Here is a 22,926-nt window from a genome sequence, read left to right on the forward strand (position 1 = left end):
CAGAAGCAGCTCAAAGAAGCAGAAGATGAGCCAGTGGGGAAGATGATCAGCCTAGCTGAACAGAGAGCTTTGGCTGGAACTCAGGAAAGAAGAATTATATGACCTTTGGAAGAAGTGGCAGGAAACTCAGGAGGACTACAAGGATGCCTTAAGGTTAGGCAGTGAGAAAATCAGAAGGGCCAAAACACAAGTAAAATTGAATCTGGCTACTGCCATAAAAACAAAAAATATTTGTATGAATACTTTACAAGAAAATGGCGAAGGAGAATCTCCAGCCTTTATTGGGTTAAAGGGGAAATGTGGTGACAAAGGGTGAGGAAAAGGCTGGTGTACTTCATGTTTCTTTGCCTTGGTCTCAGAGTACCCAGCCCCTTGAGCTGGAAGACAGGGATGAGGAGCAGAGTAAAGCCTCAGTTGTATGAATTTCAGCAGGGCCAAGTACCAGGTCCTGTGCTTGGGTCACAGCAATCCCCTGCAGTACTACAGGCTTGGGGAAGAGTGGCTGGAAAACTGCATTACAGAAAAGGATCTGGAGGTGTTGATCAACAGCTGCTGAACATGAGCCAGTGTGTGCCAGGTGGCCAAGAAGGCCAATGGCATCCTGACCTGGATCAGCAATAGTGTGGCCAGCATGACCAGGGCAGTGACTGTCCCCCTGTACTTGGCACTGGTATCCCAAATCCTGTGTTCAGTTTTGGGCCCCTCATTTCAAGAAAGACATTGAGGTGCTGGAGCATGTTCAGAGGAGGGCAATGGAGCTGGTGAAGATTCTGGAGTACAAATCCTGTGAGGAGCAACTGAGGGACTTGGGATTGCTTAGCCTGGAGAAAAGAAGGCTCATGGGAGACTCTTATTGCTCCCTACCTTAAAGGAGGTTATAGCCAAATGGGGCTCTGTCTCTTCCCTGAAGTAACCAGCAATAGGACGAGAGGAAGTAGCCTCAAGTTGTAGCAGGAGAGGTTTAGATTGGATACTAGGAAACATTTCTTCATGGAAAGGGTTGCTAAGCATTGAGCCATGGTGCAGAGGGAAGATGTTGAGTCACCATCCCTGGAGGTGCTTAAAAGATGCGTAGAAGTGGCACCTGGGGACATGGTTTGGTGGTGGACATGGCAGTGCTGGGTTGACAGTTGGATTGGATGATCTTGGAGGTCTTTTCCAGCCTAAATGATTCCGTGATTCTACATGGTCGTCCTTGTTCTTGTGCATAAGTTTTACTTCAAAGTTTTCGTGGGCAGCTAGGATTTATTGACTGCCTCCAAATTTGTCACTTCCCTACCACAAAAATAAATCTAAAGGAATGGGTTACAAGATCTTTCTTAATGTGTTGTTTTGAAAATTCCTAGGAAAATGCCTAGAAACAATACTATATGGAAGAATAACTTTTATATAAAGGATCTTTTTTAAGACCTAAAGGTTTTACAAATCACCTTTTCTTTATTTAGATCAGGAGGATTTCCTAGGGCGATACAAAGCCGTCTTTAAGACTGCGTGTGAAGATCCTTGGAGTATGTCACCAAGAATTTCTCTGCATTCCTTGAGAGAATTCCTTGTCTGTGTGCACCTCAAGCTGTATTCCTCTAACAATCAATGGACCGCATATGTATATGCTGAAAAAACTCTTCACACCAATCTCTCTGCAAATAAGTTTGATCTTGGACTTATAGGAGATCGTGGTAAATTGAAGATATGGTTGTTTGGAAAACAAATAAGCACATCAATAAGGCTTCATAAAAACACCTGGAACCAAATATGTATCCAGTGGAAAAGTGACAATGAGGAGGTGAAGTTATTCATAAATGGAACAGTAAAATTACACAAGAAACTAAATGGGAAATTTTCTTTGCCTGCAAGAGGCCAGTTCTTACTTGGCTGTTCAAAGCTGCAAGGCACAGCTGCAGCACCTCGCCAGGGTATGACTGGGGAGCTGTACCTGTTCAGAATGTGGGACAAGGCAAATATAACACAATCTGAGGACTGCCAGGACAGTGGTGTTATACGCTGGAGAAAGGAGGATTGGATCTATAACACGACAGTAGAAGAGGATAACTCTTTGCAATGTGGTAAGTACCACTGCACTGCTTTTGAAATAGTAATTCAGTCAAAAGTTGATCTGAGTGTGTCTAGCATTTCTCTCCCAGATTTTACAAAGACTTAGTCTATAAATAATTTTTAAAATCAAATTCTTGATGAGATCATGTGAGGACCTGCTGCTTTCACTAGTTTTTATCCAAACAAAAAAGTATAGCATCAGTCCTTTAAAGCCTTTCAACTTACTCCAACTTTTCTGTCTATCAACCATTTGTGTAATATGAGAGCAGGATGCATGCAACTAAAATTCCATGGAGTACTGGGGCATATATCAATTTCATCTTAAAATAATTAATTTACACATTTTCTGTTCAGGGAATAAATACAGAGGAAAGCATTGCTGGTTCTCATTCTACACATTTGCTGGGACAAAATTTCAATAAGGGCAACTTTGCTGTGCTTCAACTGGCACATTACACCATCTTCAGCTGGTAGGGTCTACATCTGCAAAAAATTACAGGAGGATCCAATTTCTTTATCACTATCAGTAATGTCTCCTTTATTAAAATGACCAAATGGTTTCTCACACATTTCTCAATTTTTCCTTCTTCCTTGAAAAAGTACCATAAAATCCTTTGAATCAACACAATCCAAGATTTTATTTTCAGAGAAACTGAGTTCAAGCAAGAGAATAATCCTTTTTAGCTTTTGCTATCATATCTGTTGGTAAAAACCACAAACTTGAATCAAGCTTTGATGGAATGCAATTTATAAATCATAGGAAATTATACTATCCCCTAAGAGATTTTAATGTGAGTAGCTCAATTATTGTTTCCTAGAATTTTTATATAGCATCAGTGATTCAGTTTAAATGTGACACCAGTCTTAATCTTCATCACCTTTTATCCTTAAAAAATGCATCGATTTATTTCATGCAGATTCAAAAAAATATCTTTTATCTATGTAATTTATAACCACTTCCTGATTCAAAGTGTCCTAGTAAGGACAGTAAAATAAGGTGACCAGATTTCTTTTTCTGGGAGAGAAACAAATCTGTCCAACCAACCAGGACTCATGGAGAAGGTTGCTAGCAGTGGTTTGTATTGAATGAAATGCCTTTGCTTGCCTTGATGCTGTAGTTGGGAGCACATCCTCTTTGTGGAGTTGTGTGACTTGGGAAAGGAGCTGAGGAAAGGATCTTTCTTTTACTTATGTCTGGCTGTGCTTGAAGGAGCACAGTCCTAAGGCTGAAAGGAGGAACATTCTGTCTACCAGACATACAAAGGAAGTCTGAGAGAGGTTTGTCTGTCTGGACAGTGGGGAAAATCTCAGTCAGAGTGGAGCTTCTGATTGTCTTTTACTGATGCACAGAGGGACAAACTCCTTGTTTTCTCTTCCAGCAATTTCTGCCCTGAATATTGAGCATCCTTGACCATCACAGGGCAGCTTGAGGTAGTGCCCATCTCCATCCCTAACTGATTAATGATTTTCGAAGTCATCATTTAGTGGTTTGTGGAATCCTTTGTCTACCTGCAAGAGCTCTCCTAGTGATTGTGTAAGATGCATGGTTTCCAAAGCTTTGTTGCTTAGCCAGATTCAATAACTATGCTGGCAGGAGTTTGTTTCAGTATACAGATCATCTCTACTGCCAGATGTAAGTTATCTCCTCTGGATAACTTGGGACATTAACACCTTTTCAAATAGATGCTTGCTGGAATTTTTTTACAGTTTATTTGCCTCCCTTCAATAACAGATGCATTGTAGCTGATTACCCCCCCAAGTCATTCTGTGAAAAACATATATTCAGCAAATACCAGTCAATAGATAACAAAGCTTTTACAGTAGAAATGTCTAATAGTCTGTCAGCTGATTTTAATTGATGCTGCTACTACTCTTACAATCTGATTTCTTTCAGTAAGTCCCTCCCAACACCTGTGTAAAAATTACTTGATTTGAGAAACTTCTCTGTTTTGTGTTAAAGCAGAAGGACTTTGAGTAGTAAGTCTGCACAAGGATCTAATTTTACATCATCAAGGAACGTAAGTGGCAAAGGGCTAAAGTTTAGGAAAGTCCTCTGTAGGCACAAAAGGTCAAAAGGAAGTGGTGCATTACAGTCGTAATTGTGCCGCAGGACAAGTTTCACAAATTCTTTTTGTGACCTGGTTGGCATTTTGTGCCTACATAAAACAATTATTTGTAAAATGTTCTGTCAAAGGCTACTGTAATTTCTGTGATTTCTTCTTTGCTTAACCACTCAAAGCCTTTGTGCAGTGTAAGCCGTTGTCTAATTGGTGTCACATCAGCAGTGACCCATTCCATTAATAAGTCTTGATTTACTTAGCATCAATTTTCCTGTCTTTGTTTTTGTTGACTCTTCTGATTCTTTTACTTTAGGTTTTATAATTTATTTCTGTGAAATTTTTCAAATTACCAAAAATTTATTAATTTTTTTTAACCATTTGAGGTCTAATAAGGATCAAAATCCTGATTGTGGTAAGATTCACACACATGCTTAGCATTTAAAAGTATGCTTAACTTTAACCAAGTAGCTGACTGCCCAGAAGTGGCTGGGATTACCTTTGCAGTAGCTACATATTTTATGCATCTGAAGATTTGCAAGAAAGGACATATCTGACTGCTTCCCACTTTGTGATGAGGCTGATCACATTTTTTGGACTAATGGTTCTCAATAGTGAACTTTTTTATCTGAGTTCAAGATGAGACTCTGGCTCCTTCCAGTGACAGATTCTTCTGGCTCTCTGCTTGGTGTGGCCACTGCACACTGAGCAGGTGTAAGTGCTGCAGGCAGGGCCAGAGAGGGAAGGAGGTCATGCACTTGGTGTGTCACTGGCCTTCCACATACATTCTTCGTGTTCCTTTGATAATTCCCCTCTTGCTAAGAGTCAGAAGTACCAGAACAGCTGTGATATAGAGAGAACAGTGCAGGTTGAATGTCTCTCACTTTACAGATCACCTCCTGGTATTTAAAAATGCCTAAATGAAGAAAGATGTGGAATGCTTACCATTCCATATTCTAACCTTGGAAAATTTCATCTTGTTCCTTGATGAATGATTCCTCTGTAGCTACATACTTTATTGTGGACAATATGAATAATATCACTCTGTATAATCCAAGAAAAAAGTCTACTAAGTAATCTAAAGTTTGAGGTAATTTAAGAGAACAAACACACAAGAAAATAAATGAGTTTCAAGTGCTAAATCCTTGAAAATAAACTCTAATCACCTGTAAATACCAGCTCTTCCATTTTCATTTTTACATATGGTATTTTTAAGTTGCCTTTAATAATAACTTGACAGTGAAATGCACTGTTTAAACATTAATCATTTCAGTTATACATTAAACAGTAACTTTCTTAGTCCAAATACAAATATCCAAACTGTTACGCTGTGCATTTAAGCAAGGAGCACAGGTATGATGGGCTTTCTTTACCAAATTTCAATGAATAAATAAAATAGATGATCTGGGACATAGCTGTAAATAGTATCACTGCTGTCTCATTGTGATATTGGTGCTGTAACTTTTAGCCTGTTGCTTTTGGTTGCTTTTTATCCTAATTAAAATTCAGTGGGTATATTGTGGCATTTTTGATTTCTCTAAACTGTTCAAACTTCAACATTAAGATGTTTCCTTCTCTTTTTCACATACTCTTTTGACTTTCAATATTGCTGAGCCTGCTACTGGTGTTGCTGGAGGGGATTTCCACACTTCTGGGTACAGAGCAATTTAATGCTGATGGCAGAAATGGGAAGTGACCTGTGCCCTGCCCACTGTGACCATTTTGCTTCTGCATTCTCAAGGAAGAGAAAAACTTCAGTTTGGGCTTTTGTTCTAGTTTGCAGATGTGGAAGGTAGGTGTTAGGCTCATGTAATCCCACTTAAAGATTTCCCAACTGTGTGCCGATCTGATGACAGGATCACCTTTCCTGGAAGGGAGGGTGGAGTGTCAGGACTACACCCTTGGGGAAGAAGTGGAAATGCAGCTGTCCCTCATGCACTCATCCAGTCTGCATCCCAGTCTGTTGGCTACCAAACCTTGGGCTGTATTATCATGTTTACTGAGTGGATCACGAAAGCAGAAGGTGAAAAAGCAAATTATTTACCCCAATGCCATTTTCCCCCCCTAGAATTGTAAGGACAGAATTCTAAAGAAACCTTGAAGGAAACCTAGAAGCTCTTGAAGGAAATGTGATGGGAAAAAATACCTAACTTTGGAGTGCCTTTTTGATGAGTCATGTGCCACTTTTCTTTGTACATATTAACATAATGCATGTTTGACCTTCCCTTTCTTTGCTCTCATTCCTTCCTCCTCTTGTGATACCAAACAAAGTGATTTTTTGAAATCAGCCTTCCAGAGAAGTGGTAAATTGATTCATCTCAGTATCTAATGTACTGCTTTTCACAAACAGATAAAAGCTTTATTTATAACCTAATTTCTTACAAGCAGTGAAACATCAAAGCTGAGTTAAAAATACTGAGTCTAAATTTTCTATTAAGGATACTAAAATGAACTGGCCCAAGTGACTGAGCCTGATGTGAACAAGTTCTGGCATTTGTTTCTGTCTAGTGGCCAGTGGTAATTCGTCCTTTCTTCCATGGTGCCACCTCAGGGGGTCAGAGCAGATACAAGGTGTCATGAGGGACGCCAAAACATAAAACTAAGATTGCACTTAAGTTTTATCCTATGAACTTATATCCAATGTGCCTCAAAATCTACCTTACACAGAAAGTCAAGTAGGCTAAAGTTTCCAGTGTACAACTAACTAACAACTGTAAACTTGTGGAGGTTTTTTATGTGTTATTGTTATTAATGCCTTGTGTGACAGAATGGTTCATTTGGCAGAACATTTATTCGGCTGAAAGACTTGTCAAATGTTAAAAGGATCCAATCTCTTCATGGAAAATATGGATTTAATTTGAAGAGGAGAATTGAATGTCATATTTTCAGTGCCTGTTTCTGCAAATAATTGGGTTTTAGAACAGCATCCTTTTGAAATTTTGCTGTTTAAACTACCCAGTTTTGTTCATGAGCAAGTCTTGTAAAATGCATTAGTGCTGGGCATCTTCATTTCTCTGAATGCAAACAGTGCAGTGGCTGCTGCACATTCCTGGTAACTGCTGTAAAAACAGGTTAACTGGTGCCTGTAAAAATGTCTAGCAGAGGATCTGTATAGACTTAGAAATTGCAATGTGGAACTGACATTTTAAGTCTTAAATGCTTGTAACTACATAACCCAGAAAGTGATACTAGATATCTATATAGATATTTGGAACTAAAAGATTGGCTTTGGCCTTTCTGGTGGGAATTCTTCATGCAAATCAATTCTGCTGACTGACTCAGTTGAATTTTTGGTGAAAAAACTTTCAGTACTGTAAGTGTGCTGTAATTTCTTATTTAGAAAATCTGACATTTATGAATTTCCTTGTATTTTTATTTTTATGTGTAAGTCAAAACTGATCTTAGCAGCAATATACAGTCATGGTTGTCTCATGTCATTGTGTGGTGACAGCCAAGTACTGTGGCTTCAGGAGACCAAATTACATAGCCACCAAGATGTCCCTTGAGATTCTTCCATTTGCTGTTATCTGTTTGTGAGAGGTGAACATAGTCAAGACTACCTGCACTTTGAACAAAGAGGCCAGGGTACTAATACAAACTGTTTTCATTTTTGGCATGCTTTTCAATTAATATAAGTAAAATTTTAGTCACTCTTCTCTAGGCCCTATACATATAAATCTGGGAATGTATGTTTCTCTGCCAGGAATGCTGTTGTGCTTCTACAGATTGGCAGGGCTGTTGCTGCTCCTTAGTGTTCAGTGCCTGCTTGGTGTCTGGAGCTGCCCCTGCATTCTCTCCCATGTTTCCTGAGGCAGAGGCCAGCTGGCACAGGCTTCACTCTGCCCCTCCTCACCTGTGGCACAGGCTGGGCAGGGGGAGACTGGAGTTCACTAAATTTCAAACCCTTTCTCCTCCAAAGAAAGCCCAATAGTTGCTTGCCCAGTCTCAGGCTTGCTCAAAGGATGCTTTCTGCAAAGATTTAAAGGAGATAATGAAGTGTTAGGTGAAACAGCATTAGTCAGCAGCAGCACTGTTCCCCTGAGACAGGCGGACAGGAAACTGCTGCCAGTACTGTCGTTCTTGCCCCGTATTGTTATCAGCAGCCAGGTTCCAGCTGCTTCTCACTTCTCCACCCTGGAAAAACTGAACTGCTTCTCACAGACTGGCTTGCCCAAAGACAGGTGAATCAGAAACGGTGTTGCATTTCCAAAAAATTTAAGAAAGGGTATACTGCTCATAAGTTAGATTGAAGGTAGATTGAAGAAAAGGACCTTTTTTAATCATCACACGTGGAGATATAACACTGTACACCTTTCATGCTTTAAGGGCTGTGTCCTGTGCCTGAGCTACTGAACAAATGATACACTTTGAGTCACAGTGCTTTTGCTGTAAGCACCAGAACCATCTGTCCCATCTTGATCACTGTGTTACAGAGCCTCCTTCTGCCTTTCTTTCCCTTTCACTGAATTCATTTTTCAATGAATTCTGCTTTGCTTGGTGAAACAGCTTCATCAGGACATGTGGAGAGCATTCCATCCTAAAAGATCCAGTAGCCTGAGAATTAAAAGCTGTCATGCTAAGGAATGCTGTAAGCACAAGGGTATTTTTTCAGACAGGGTCGGGTACTGATCTCTCTCAGAGCTACATCAGCTTGCACACCTAACCTTAAGTACTGCTAGTAGGTTTGGTCTCCTGCCAGTCTGGAGCTGCTGAAGTTACACTGCTTCCCACTGTCAGATGAAGTCACTGGGAAATGAAGGTTGCCACAATTTTTGCAGCTGTGGTGAGAGCTGCTAAACCAGTTTCATACCTGTGGAACACAGATGGGATTCCCAGGTCGTGGCTTAGCTTGCTATTTGTGTCAGAACAGTACAAAGTGATATGGAGACAGTAAAGGACTTGCTGCTTTTGTTTCTAATGATGCATGTTAGTAACAGAATCTGTGCTTATCTCATTTAATCAAGTTGCCTTTTCCCTCAAAAAGAAACCAAACATTCCCTGTGGGGGCCTATTCTATCTACCTTGCAACAAAAGCAAGGAGTAATACTCACTCTCTCTTTAATTACTGTTTGAATCTTTAGGAGTGTTTTCTAATAGGGAAAAGGTAGCTAAGTATTATTACAATGTGTAATCCTTTGTTTTGGAACAGGATATGTTAGTTATATTGATTTGGTGATCCTAAACTAACAGTGTTGCAAATAAAATCCATAAAGCAAATAAATGGAAGTTTCATATATATAAGGATTTTCATGCTCTTATCAATAGTAAACAACCTAAGGGCAATAAATTTTCTGTTAGCTTGTAACAAACACATCTTGAGTTACTTTACTTTCATTTTTGCATGCCAACTTTAGGGATATTTTGGATTGAACTCTAATCCTTCTCTAAATAAATCTATTCACTTTTTTTTTCTTGTTCTTAACAAAGGAGGAGGGTTAACAAATAAACTTATATATAAGTCTTTCCTCCTTCCTCCTTTCTGTATGCTAAGGTGATTCTGATTAAAGACTTGGTTAATGAACTTAAAGCTGGACCTTGAAAAGTCCATACTCAAGCCTTGACAAGTCTCATACTCATGGATAATTTCTGGCAGCTGTAGGCATATCACTGTTGTGCTGTGAGAGAAGTCATGGTTAGACTGGTGTCCATTAAAAAGTGCCTCTCGGATGATGCACACCATCATCAGTTGCTGCATTTGCCAGCTCCGTATTCATGGCTTGTGTTTAGCTTGTTTTACTCCCTGTGCTGCTAGATGTGCTATTAAAAAAAGCATTTGGCATTTTTAAAGTTCACTGTCATTTTACTAACTTGCAAAACCAAATTGTTAATGAACAAGTTTTGTACCTACCTCAGGGTACTACTTATATTCTCAAAAATTCACAAGGTGGTTGAAGGGATATGGAAGATGCAAAAGACACCTTGTATACAGCAGGACTGTCTCCACTGACTCCACAAGAGTTTGTGAGAAAGATCTTAAAGTTAGATTCCCTGAACAGATTTTAGTTTTTAAATGGGCAGATGAAGCAGTGTAGTGGTGTTTGCTCTGAGGCTGCATATTCAGGTGGGTTCCTTTTGAGAATTTAGTTTCCTCCAGAGCTTTTTTTGGAGATAAGAGCTTTTGCACTGATTAAGACAGGATGCATAACAGGTACTTTTGGAGATAGAATTTACTTGCAGTGGTAGGAAAATCAGATTGCCCATCCTTCCTTCTCTGATTAGAGAAGGAATGATGCTTCCTTCTCTAACCAGAAGTTCAGTCAATTATCTTTATTCACACCATTCTACCTGAAAAAGTTATTTGCTATTTGAACAATACTGAATAGTTTTATCTGACCACTGGTTCAGTTCTGCATATTAAACTTGGTATTGTCTTGGTGTTGTGTTAGGGGTCTTCCCCAAGCCTACAGTAGGTGCTAAGAAAATAATTTTATAGAATCTGTAATTTGCAATCACTTTACAATGTTAAAGTAACAGCACTTGTACATAAGAGCTCTAGAACACTTACCTTACAGGAATATGTGAATATGTTTTTTATCTGAACTTACTATATAATGAGAAGTCCTAATTTTCTGAAAAAGTACTATAAAATTAGGGTTATATCTAGATTTTCATGAGCTATCAAGTTCACACAGTTCTAGTTGTGAAAAAGAGCAGTTTTACTTCTCTGTAGGTAGAATCCTAGTTGTCTCAAAAGAGATGTTTGATGTAACTTTGTTTTATCTTTACTGAAGGAGTTTAAATTCAGTAGGTTGATATGTATAAAGGTGTGAATTTTTGCTTACATTTTAACCTAATCAGTATATATTATTTTACCAAGAGTTTTCCTTCTCTGTCTCTTTCTTCTGCATAAGAAAATTTCTACCCAAGATGTAAATTAACTAAAACTAGGTTTCATGGAAAACACCTAAAAAATTGTAGTGCAATTAATTCAATTTTTATGTATTCATCCTGCCATGTTTTTTAGAGTTGCTGTTTTTAGCTTCATGCACTCTATGATATTCAACAAAAACGAACTGACTTTTTTCATCTTGTCAAGCTCTCACGTTGTCTCTGACTTCAGGTCATTGGTCCCAGTATCCCAGTATCCCATTGGGGTAGCCAGGCAGCAACCTGCTTACCTGGCTGCAGCTGTCTGCTTTGTGCATCTCACACCTTGCTCAGGAATAGGGACTGGTTAATTTTCTGTCTCATTTATGATTTCTGTCATTTGCTTCTCCTGTTCTTATGAACAGGCTGCCTCTTCTGAGTTGTCTTCCTACATCACCTCCAGAGGATCTTCTTCCTCCTTCCCTAGCTGGGTCATCCTCCACTTCCATAGCTCCCCCTTGACTGTTATGGTTAGGGCTGTATCTCTGATTCTGCTGCAGCATCCATTTGTTTTTCCTTACATCCAGAGATCCTATGGCCCCTTCCAGAGTGTGGGACACAGGCCTGGTATGTGTATGCCAGGACCCAACACGGTGCCAAAAGTCCCTGTCTTTGGTGTAAGCAAGACATTCCTCCTGCAAGTGGTCTGCCTTCTCACCAGGATTCTTTGGCTGTTTGGGTGCAAACTCCCATGCCATCAGAGGTGAATACTGCTGTAGCACCTGCCCAAATTGTCCTGCATACCTTGCTGCCTAGGAATTTGTTCCCTTGGGGCACTTTCCTCTGTGTCATCTCCAAGTGATTTGTTACTGGAGGTCCCACAGAGATTTCAGCTTGCATGACTGGATTCAGAGTTTGAGGATGGTTGTGTTGACTGCAGGTGCAAGTGCACCAGCATTGACCACTGATGGAAGAAGGAAGGTGTCAGTATCTGAGGGCATTAGCAGTGGTGGAGGTAATCTACAGCAACATGGACAGCAGGGATGACTCCAAGGATCTGGGGAGTGCCAGTTGCACGTGGGCTGTGTGGCACAGTTTAGTGCCCACCAGTGTGATGGGCAGTGATGGCAGTGATGGACTGGCCAGATATCAAGGCATTACCTGTGGAGAAACTGTCCACCTACTCCTGCAATTTGGAGAGAATCTCTCCCTTCTTCTGCTACCCTTGGGCTTGAATCCAGACTGTGCTTAGTGTCCCATCAGGTTCAGTGACTTGAGAGGAGCTTTTCTTCCTCCTTACCCAGAGAGGGTCTCACCTATTAAAGGTGCTGAAATAGGTAACAGTGCTTTAAGTATAGGTGATGCTGTGTTACCACTTCTTTTTCAAGGCCCACAATGGTGTTTTGAGCAGTGACAGGCTGCAGAGAACATTTGGAGCTGTCTGCCACTTTTCCTCCATCACAGGAAGCACATAGCACTTGCCTTGGTGGCAGGTTCCCTGCAGTGGTGTGGTTTAATTGATCTGCTGGGCCTCCTCACTTATAGCCCAGCCACCACCTTTATTCCAGGGAGGCTTTAGTCATTTGGCTCACTTGATGACATCATGTTTCACGTTCATGAGTGTCATGGCCTCAACTGTCACATCCCCCCTTGGATCAAACAAGAGTTGATGGATCAAGAACCCATCTGTGTGTTGCATCTCTCCCTGGGTGTCCCTGGGGACATGTTTGGTGGGCCCATTGAGCTGGAAATAGCCCACCTTTTCATCCCAGCCCACATCCACCTGAGCTGCTTCCTTTCTGGCAGCCTCATCTTTCACTGTGTAGATGCTCTTTGGTGGTGCAACTTTGGACACATGAGTATTTATATATGGTGTGCATGCACATCCTGATGTCACATGTTACATTTTTAGCTGATGCTCTTTTAGTCCTCTTCATCTTCACTCAAGCAAATGTGCTCAATAGGCTTCTGAAGACACTGTAATGGAAGTGGCAAAGCTTATGGCCTAATCTGTATCTTCCATAAGTATAAAAAGTTGAGCTGAGGAAAAAACTGAACTCAAAAGTGTTCAACTTCCAGCTTTCAAAAAGTCTTGACACATAACTCTCAATGGATGCAAAGTAGTTTTGCAAACCATTTTGAAGTGAGGTGAATACCACATGTAAAATGGTTGTGTTTTGAAAAGTTTGTGTATGCATGTGTACAAATACATACAAAATCTTCTGTTCCTAAAAAATTCTTCTTATTTTGCAGTTGAAACTACTGCTACACTGCCTAGCAGAAGAATGTCAGGTATGTTGGGGTTCTGTGGGATTTTGCCCCATTGTTCTTCTGTTTTGGAAAGTGTAGAGTACAATTGCTGCTGCTGATACTTTTTAATTCTTGGAAATTGTTAAGCATATGCAAACATTAGCAAATTAATATTCCATATCATCCTTGTGTCTTCTTAGCTAATTTTGTGGTGCAAATAGCATCAGTAATTTTCCAGAGAAAATGAAGTCACTGAGATGATTCTGATTCTCCCTTCATTACAGAAATTGTATTCACATTTATCCTTTGGAAAGAAGCTATTACCAGTTTTCAGTAAGGCAAGCAAAATAGTTTTACTGGAGCAATGAATTCACGAATGTTTAGCATTTCAGAAAATCCTTGTTTACTATTTTTAATTTTAAAAAATCTAGTTTTCTTCAGGGACTTTTGGTATCTCTGATTTAAGTCTTCTGCAGCAGTAGGAAAAGCTTTACAGTAAAATTTGTTTATTGTAAGTAACATATAAGATGACTTTTGGCCTTTGAGAGATGTTGAAACACCTTAAATATATTTTTAAATAGTGCTTCATGTTTACATCCAGCTGTTCTTTAGATTATATTTCTGTGATAACTGTGACCTGTAACTTGACTTGTCTCTGACAGTATCAAAAACCACCCAGTGACTGAAAAGGACAACTTTAAAGTTGCTATGTGAACAAGATATCAAATTTCCTAATTTCTTTTTGATCAAAATACTGACTGTAACAATATAAAAATCTGATAGCTAGTGTTTGCTATATAAATAGTTGGCTGGTTCCTCTTCAAATCAGAGATTCAAACTTGAAATAGGTTTTTTTTTTTTAATCACTGCTTTTTGCAGGATAGAAAAGAGAATCCATATGAATGGGATAAATTTTAAGTGGCAAGTCTAATTGTTATTATTAAAAAGTCTGAGAATAGTTCTTCATACCCAGCTAGAGTCGTCTTGCTGTGTATGTTTGATTCCCATTCCCAGAATTAGCAAAACACTCAGGATAAGCCTGTGGCTTTCAGGCTAGTGTGGCACATATCTTGGGTCTTTAACATCATACAGTTGTGGTTTTGCAACATTATACAATTTAAACTGTCCAGTATTTCTCAAAAAAAATTAAAAATGTCCTGCATCGGATTCTGTTTGAGGGCATAAAATTGTGACTTTTTTTTTAACCGGAGATTGTTTCATCTGCCTTTTTTGGCAACCTGGAAGTGTTGTTCTGAAAGAGCAGGTGTTGCCCTCTTCTGGTGAATGCAGTAAACTTTTGATAATATAAGAAAAGCCTTCTGAGGATGATAATGTATGTGTCTGAAACTTCATAATGGTCTTTTTTTTTTTTAATCTGATCTAAAATTCACAGATTCTGAAGAATCAGCTACAACGACAATTTTTGGTAAGAAAATCAGGACTTTACTGATTTTTCCAATTTTTGTTATATCCTCTTGGGTAAATGAAATCTGCTTTTATTTGAGGTAGCGCAGAAAGGTTGTGATGAAATAGAGTTCCAAAATTAAAATATTTTCATTTTAAATTACTTGTTTCATTCTACGTTGTAATGAAGGTAGGATCAAACAGTGAAGAGTTTGCAGAGATGGCAGAGGAGGAACACTGCAGTGAGAGCTCCTTTACATCTCCTCTCACCCTAGCAGGTGGCATTTCATGCAGTGCATTACACTACACACACACCAGAGGCTCTAACAACTTCTGGAACCAGAGGTGATAAGGATCATCTGTGAAAGCATTTTAAAAAATGAAGAATGAGACACACAGAAATAACCTGTGTGAAAGCCAGTTCCTTTCTTGCTTAATGTATACTGACATAGAGTGAGTGCTCTGGACAAAAGAAATAATACAGATGCAAACACACATAATCTTGTTATTTTACAGATACAGTCTCTCTTTGGGAATGATTTGTCTTTAACAACTGCATCACATTCAATATTTGTGTGGTATACACTAGGCCAAGTAATACAGGTGAAACCAGCACTTAGTTTTCATTCTGCTCATATTTTGACTACTTGTTAGTTGCCTCAGAAAATTTCTTCTTTTGTTGTGGATCTCCTCTGGTCCATTTAAAAAAATCATTAAGTTGTCACATTGAAGTGATATAAAGTGGTCTTCTAACCACTTTGTATTCCTGTGCTGACACCTAAAATATTCTGACTAAGCACAGCCCTTTAAATTTTCATCTATTGTCGTTATTTGATTTATTTTTTTTTTCTCCTTTTGATGCAGCTGAAAAAAGCTTTGCATCATTACTTTATTTATCTATGGTTATTGACAAAACCAGGTTTTTGGAGACACTGTTTGCCAAACCCAGTGAGTCATCTCTGCTTATGAATGTTGTGAGTTAATCAGGAAAAGGTACTTGAGGTTAAGCAGTTATTGCAGTTGGATATGCAGAAATTCATCTGCATCTTCTGAAAGAATGAAACCAGTAAAAGGAACTTATTTGAGGGAAATTTTATTCCCAGCTGGCTGTATTCAGATACCCAGATTATTTGAATGAACATGAACATTATTTCAATTATTAGTATTGAAATAATGTGAACACTCCAAACAAGCTTTGCAGTTGTTCTTAAGATGAAATTTAGATAAATAATATTCAGTTTCTGTTCAAATCTTGCAGACTTGATCTTTTTTCTCCAATATTCATAGAAGTAGAATACTTTCTTAGTACAATTTTTGCTTCTTTTTTCCCCTAGAATTCTCTATTGTTACTTTTATCATCTATCCTATTAATTCTTCAGACAAGATATTATTAATATTTCTCTTGTTTAGGCTTTGCTGGATTTAGGCTTTTGGGCTTTTCTTGTTTTATTTTTCAATAGATTTTACTGTTCTGAATTCTTCTATTTCAGATATGTCTTCAGAGGAGACTACACAAAGTACAGGTGAGAATTTACATGAAGAGAGTAAGGTTTCAAGGCAGGTGTTAGTTGCATTCATGTTTGTTGCTTTTTTGTTGTTATTTTTTTAGCAACTAGAATTTGTTTATTCCAAATTATTTTCTTTCATGTTTTTAAAATTTGTATTTATCTGCAATTTCCATTTTAAGTCCGCATGATGATTACAGCTGAGGTGCATTTAACTGAGTTGTAAACCTTTCTTTTTCATTCAAAATATTGTATTGCTTACCAAAACCCAAACAGGGCAGATCATTCCTTGAAGACACTTACATATGTACTTGCAAGGAGTTGTCAAATAGGATCATAAAAGACTAGATCAGAAGAACTCATTACCCCTTCCTTTCCTGATTTTCCCATTTGAAACAAGGAGTAGTTTCATTCCATATCAGTATGAGTTCCTCCATGCCTTTATAGCACCTGGGCATCCTGCTGTTCTTCATTGTTGATTGAAAAAAACATTTTTAGAACAGGATTCCTCCTATGCTGAAGTGCCCATGTAGAATAGGATAAATAGGAATCACTTTAAAAGCACCACTTTCTCCTCTGACCAACTGGGTGCCAGGAGTCACAGGCTCAGATGGGGATACAAACACTTAATTGGATGGGTCTTACTCCACTTGCTGCTTTTGCATTTCCCTCACTGAAAGTAAATTCATTTTCATAAAAAATGTCAGGTGTTTACACCTTTCCTGGAAAGACAGAGTCTGAAATAGAAATAAGAATTTGTTTTTGTGATATGTGTATTTGTATTGCATGGGTTTTTTCAAAGTTAAAATGTGAAAAATCTTGACTTTTTTTTTTTTTTTTTTTTTTTTTTTTTTGGTAACAGAAGCCCTTACTACAACAGATTATTACTACTCCACCATCACACCAGGTAGGATTCATCTGTCACCACTGATCCACTGATAACATTTTTGTGCATCTCGATCTCAAATTTTAAGTGTGTGTGAATTCAGGAAGTTTGCTCTCAAATGTTTTTAGTATGCTTTTTACTTGGTATTGTGGTTTGTCATGTTAACAGTCTCCTTACCTCACATTAATGTCTGGTTGAAGGCAGTGTTTGTCTAAAGGGCTGCATGTAGAAGAGTTTGGTTATTTTGTAAGTTAGAGCAGTAGTTTACCACAAAAATGTAAGAACCACAATCTCAGGGACCATGCTTGCTTAAAAAAAATCTTCATACCTTTAGGAGATTGAAGCAATCTGAATACAGTCGTATTTGACCTCAGGGCAGGCCAAGTAGGACTAGGAATAGACTGAATTGTATTTTTTAATTATCCACATAGAAGCTCAGTAGCCCCATGACAGTGGATTTGCCCTGAGTAAGTGCAAGGGGAAGAAGAACTGCCTTGGAGCCTTAATGGCAAGGATAGTTTGACTGTGTGAACACGACCTGCAGAAACATGGCAGCTGTGTTATCTGATGCTTTCAGGGGACTGGAAGCCCTAGTGATCTTTGATCAGTATTTTATCCTCCACACTGCTAATCTATTTTTTTGCATTTTGGTGGCATGCAGAGATCTTAAGACTGGGGGTCACACAAATGGGTACTTTGCATGGAAAAAGGAGCTGATGTCAATAATTTGTGGCATTTTCAGATTTTGTGTTGGGTTTTTATAAGGTGTTATCTATGTAGTAAATAATTTTGACAATTTTTTATATTGACATTTGATTATTGTTTATCAGTTATTTATGAGCACTTTACTTTTTAAGGATTGTTTAAAAAAGGCAGTATACAAGTTTTGTAACTATTTCACTGCCAACAAAAGGCAAGGCAATTTAGGATCATAGAATTGTTAAGGTTGGAAAATACCTCTAAGATAATCAAGTCCAACCATTAAATTTATTTGATTCTAAACTGCTATCTGAATTTATTTTCCCTAACAATTTGAATATTGCCACCAGCTTACAGTCTGTAACCTCTGGTGGCTTATTTATTGATAGTGATAAAATTAATAAAGCAGCAAACTTTTATAGTCACATGTTTGCACCACAGGGAAGGTGAAAAAAATTCCCTTCTCATTTGGTACTAACTAATGATAACAGCAGAAAAAATAGAATTTGGTTTTTTCTGTTAATGGAGGCCGATCCATCTGCTTAAGTGAGGGAAGTTCTTTTAATGAACAAGTGTAGGAGTTTTGTCTTGGATGCAAATATCTTTCCAGTGCTTTATTTTGAAATTACAACAGAGTGGTCTGTTTACAGTACCCTAATTTAGGATCAGTGTTATTTCTCAGCAGTGTAGGTTGTATTAAAAATATGGAAAATATGGAGCAGCCAAAAGCTTGCTGTAACTAAATGAAGGCATGTTCTGCTAGATAAGAGTGTACATGGTTGCTGTCATCATAGCTTGAATTCCATCAGGTAGAACAGTTTTAGCTTTGTGCTATCATACGGAGGCATTGTAGGGGCCTCAGAAGAAGATAATATGCTGCCTAGTGATTGAATTATGTGATAATTAAAGAGCCTATTAATTTTATGCTGGTTTCCATTTCTATTTAATTTTTTTTTAAAAAATTGTGATCCCTTGCATATAAGTCTTCTGTCAAAACTGTTGCAGAAAATTATTCAACATTAATTAACCAAAGGCAGCATATTTCTGAATACTAAGACTTGGAAAATGTCATGGTAAGTGCTTAGAGAGTTGAAGCCTAGAAAATACGTCAAGTACTTCCAGAAGATAAATTTCAAACACTGGAATGATTGTAAATACTTATATTGAATTATGTTGTGTGATTATATTTAGGTTGAAGTTTTTTAATCAGTAGTTGTTTGGTTTTTTCCCCCAACAAATCTATAGCAGGAGAAACCATTGTATGCAACATAACACGTGCCTGTAATTATTCAGGTTAGTGGTTTTCTTTTCCCTTTTTTTACATAAAATATTAACCAGCTATTTTATACACTGAGTAATGAAGCAATGTTTACTTGCCATGTAAAAGCTAGTTCTGCAATAAATTTCCTTGTATATTTAAAGAGATTTTATATTAATTAAAAAAATATTAAAGGTGGGGAGGTTAAGAAGTGTTTAGACTCTTGTACTCTTGATCTTTGGTTTCTCATCAATAGCACACGATTGCACATAAGAATTGTGAAAATAATCCCAAGAAACAAGTAAGCTAAGGAGTTCTATTTATATTAATATGAAGTGCAGTTTTTCTGTTTTGGGAAAAGATTGCCTGGAAGGAATATATGGAAAATAATGAAGCTGTTGGAATAGTTCATTTGTTGAAATAGGTGAAAAGATGGAAGAAAAATTGCAAAAGTAGATAAGCTAGTGCAAGTGTTCTTATTTCCCTTGTATCAAAACACAAGACAGTAAGTTTTGCAATTCTCAAAAATTTTTACATTGTGTGTTTTAACATCGATTTTCCTAACATTTTTACTTTTGGTTTTAGTTTTCTATGTGGGCAAGGTGAAACTTCGGGCAAGTGAAGAAAGTAATGCGTCACTAAATGTAGAAATAGTAAGTATTCTTTATTCTAAAACTTTATGGTAAGGAAGGTTGAAGTGAATTTCTTTGTCTACACTTTAAATAAGTAGGTTCTTGCTGTGTTTGCAGTACAAGATACTATTTGCAGTGAATGGAACAGCTCTGTTTCAAATAGCTGCTTTGCAGCTGAATTTTAAAATTCCAGCTAAGTAACCTTCCTACAGTAAGGACTATTCTCTACATAGCCACTGAGAGGAGGGGGAAGCCCTGGGTAATCTCGAGAATTTACATTTAGACACACAAGATCTTCCTCTGGAGATGACTTTAGGCACTTGCATTTGGAAGTGGCAACTATTTGGGTACAATTAAAGTTGGATTATATCCTTGAATAATTCATACTGAGATTTTCATATGGCTGTGGCTTTTTGTGTACTTTTTCAATTATGCTTTTGCATGATCATTCTGGTTTTTGGCTTGTGGTTACTGAGTTATTAATTTTGCAATAGGCTTATGTGACATGAGTGTGTCCATTTATACAACACGAGAGAGGTTGTGTCATGCATGGCAAGGACCATATAGATGACCCAGTAAAGGTAATAATATGAGGATGAGAATTTTTAGTTGTTACAGATGGAAACTGAGGGGAGGAAAAATGAAGGACCTTGTATCTTTATCCTACACATCCCTGTCAGCCCTCAGCCTGAGATTTCACATGCCAGTCCCTGAAAGCATGAGAGCAGTCAGCAATGTTAGCACAGAGAAGAGCTGCTGCACATGGGGTATCAGGTTTGGGCAGTGATATGCCCCTGGCCAAAGCCACCTCCACATTCTGTTGTGTTTCAGTGGTGATAATGCCTACTGAAACTGTCCTGGCATGGTAACATTACACCTACAGCTTCTGGTAAAACTGGTTTCCATCTCTTGCAACTCTTGCTTTTTAGAATATTTCTTAGGGGAAGTCAATGCCATGTATGTTAGATGATGTGTTTCCTCATGGCCCTTTCTGTTTGCACAAAATGTAAAAATAACCAGTAATGCTTAATCCCTATAAGAATACAAAGAATACATCTATAGAAAGGGCTCTTAGGTAAACCTCACTGTATCCCCAGACCCCAATGCTAGGTCATACTTGTTTAGCTCAGTTTTATCATGTCTTTCAGTACAGTTCTTGACTTCTCACTGCCTGTATTCTGTCATCTGTTATTTATGTCATTTATGAAGCTTGCCCTGTTGTTGCACTTAGAGTTAGAAAATCCATTCAGTGTCTGGAGTAAGCTGTCTTTGTTGCAAACTAAGCCAAACTCCTCTTTTTCCAGCATAAGACATGAGGAGTTTACTGTCCTTTTGCCCCTATCTTTCACAAAGATTTTGGGGTGTGATCTATACTAGATCAACAATTCCTTCAATAAATTGTGACAACAATGTCGTGGTAAATACTTGTTGCAGTGTATTCATGAGAAAACACGCTTCTTATCTTTGTAATTTCAGCCTATGAAAATGTGTGAAATGAACAATTTTCTTTTAAGGCTAAAAATTACTGGTTGTACTTAGCTGTGGGATCTTTTTTCCTAACAGATTAATAACATAACCACCCACAATCAAGTAAAAAAAATCATTGAAATTCCAGCACATACCCCACAAGAACTGAGGTGAGTAATTCTGTATAAGAATTGAAATCTTTATTATATTTGAAAAAGATGAAGTGAGACCTTCCATGTGTTGAGTGGACTTAGTGTTATTCCTGCACATTAAAAATTTCAAAATTTCTAAGTTCTTGCTCTTTAACATAAAGTTCATGCTGGTTAGAATACTCTTAATTAGTTTATGTACCACTGGAGTTTCTTTTAAAAAATGGTGCACCAAATGTTTGTTATAATTTAAGGATTCAGTTTATCTGGTAGGAAATGATGAAGAGAACTTTCCTAGCTGCACGTTCTTTAATAAATATTCTTGAAGTCATATCTATGGGGTTTTTTTTGTTTCATTTTTTCTTTCCCAGTCTTTTTAAGGAGAGGTTTGAATGAGTGACTATTTCCCAAACTTACCCTGAAAACCAAAAGATGTGATTGGCCAAGAAATTTTGTTTATAGAAGAAATCTGTATTTCTTACTCATTCTATTTCTGTGGTTTTGAGTATAAATTTAGAATTGTATTCCAAGTAATGCTTGGCAAAAGGGAGCATTAAGATTTATCTTCTGCTCTTATTCTCTAAATAACCTTTACAATGGGTTGATGTTCAAATGTGATGACAGAGGTTTAAATTTGGTTTGTGTAGTGACTAATAAAAGTCAGGTCTTAAAATGTTTAATGCTGGAGGTTTTACAGTAGTACAACTGACCTGACTTTAAAAAATCATGGATTAACTGGAAAAATGTTTTTTTCTCTGTAATTGTTTTTTAAATTAAATTGTTGTAATTGTTTTTAGAAACATAACTAAAAATCCTCCCTAACAGTAATATTTTATTTTAAAGCATTTCAGAGTTCAACAAAACCTTGCAAGCAGTAAGTGAGGTAAGATTGTTGATTGTTGTTACTCTCTGGAAAACTTTTTTCCAACTTACTTCTGTTAAAGCGTCAGTCCTGATTTCTCCTTATAAACCTTTTTTTTTCTGTTTTCATTTGTCATTACAGTCCTCTGTTATGGAATGCAGTGCAGAAAACCAGAGGTTTGTTTTTAAATTTTTAAAGAAAAAATATTTAAAATCTCATATATCGTCTTGTGATATGTGAAGCATGCATGGCTCTTTAGCAGAAGAAAACGACAAACTCTCTAGGAAGTTCAGAAGTTCAAGAAACAGGCTGGAGAAATATGTATAGGTTAACAAGGAAATTCTCATTTCTGATTATTGTCCTGGCATTAGTGATTTTGAAAAAGCCTTTTAGAATTTGCTGATTTCATTTAACCCAAATGTGTTGCTTCTCATTAGTCTTCTGCTGAAGCTCAGGCTTCCCTGCCATATTTCTTCTGCACCTTGATATTACCTGAGTCATGTAACTGTGAGCATCAGGATTCCAGAACCTGTGAATGCACTGCAATCTTTATGAGGGATTTACTTGAGGCATCCCAAGTTGCTGTTCTTCAGCTTGGGGAACCAACCATCCTTGGGGTAGGGGGAGCCTGAGGAAGTAAACAGTTCAGAGTCTGGAAACCATGGATGATCAGAATGGCAAAGCTGCTCCAGAGAGGTGATCCTAGGAACCCTAAAAAGTAGATGATATCTCAGTTTAATTGCTACTCACCATTAGATCATTCTTTAAAATTATCAGCTTGGAAACGCTGTATTCTAAAACAAAATGAAACTTGATTTCCCCAAATGCTTGAATCTGGACTTTATTTTCCTGGATTAGGATGAAAGAAAAGTCCAAAACCCTCAAATAAAATAGAAAG

General features: G+C 37.8%; 1 protein-coding gene across 3 annotated transcripts in view; it reads left to right on the forward strand.

Annotated features, from left to right (window-relative positions):
* Positions 1-22,926, forward strand: part of ADGRG2 (adhesion G protein-coupled receptor G2) — a 57,874-nt gene that overhangs the window by 16,439 nt on the left and 18,509 nt on the right. For 2 of the 3 annotated variants that reach the window (XM_063182787.1, XM_063182800.1), the window contains exons 3-12: positions 1,446-2,063; positions 13,170-13,208; positions 14,560-14,592; positions 16,061-16,093; positions 16,938-16,982; positions 18,906-18,953; positions 19,504-19,571; positions 21,114-21,187; positions 22,010-22,049; positions 22,170-22,204. In XM_063182787.1, the coding sequence (XP_063038857.1) occupies positions 1,446-2,063; positions 13,170-13,208; positions 14,560-14,592; positions 16,061-16,093; positions 16,938-16,982; positions 18,906-18,953; positions 19,504-19,571; positions 21,114-21,187; positions 22,010-22,049; positions 22,170-22,204 (1,033 nt within the window). The remainder of the gene's footprint in view (positions 1-1,445; positions 2,064-13,169; positions 13,209-14,559; positions 14,593-16,060; positions 16,094-16,937; positions 16,983-18,905; positions 18,954-19,503; positions 19,572-21,113; positions 21,188-22,009; positions 22,050-22,169; positions 22,205-22,926) is intronic. The other variant, XM_063182794.1, reaches the window with a different exon arrangement.

Source organism: Melospiza melodia, chromosome 2 (genome assembly GCF_035770615.1).
Source record: "Melospiza melodia melodia isolate bMelMel2 chromosome 2, bMelMel2.pri, whole genome shotgun sequence".
NCBI lineage: Eukaryota > Metazoa > Chordata > Aves > Passeriformes > Passerellidae > Melospiza > Melospiza melodia.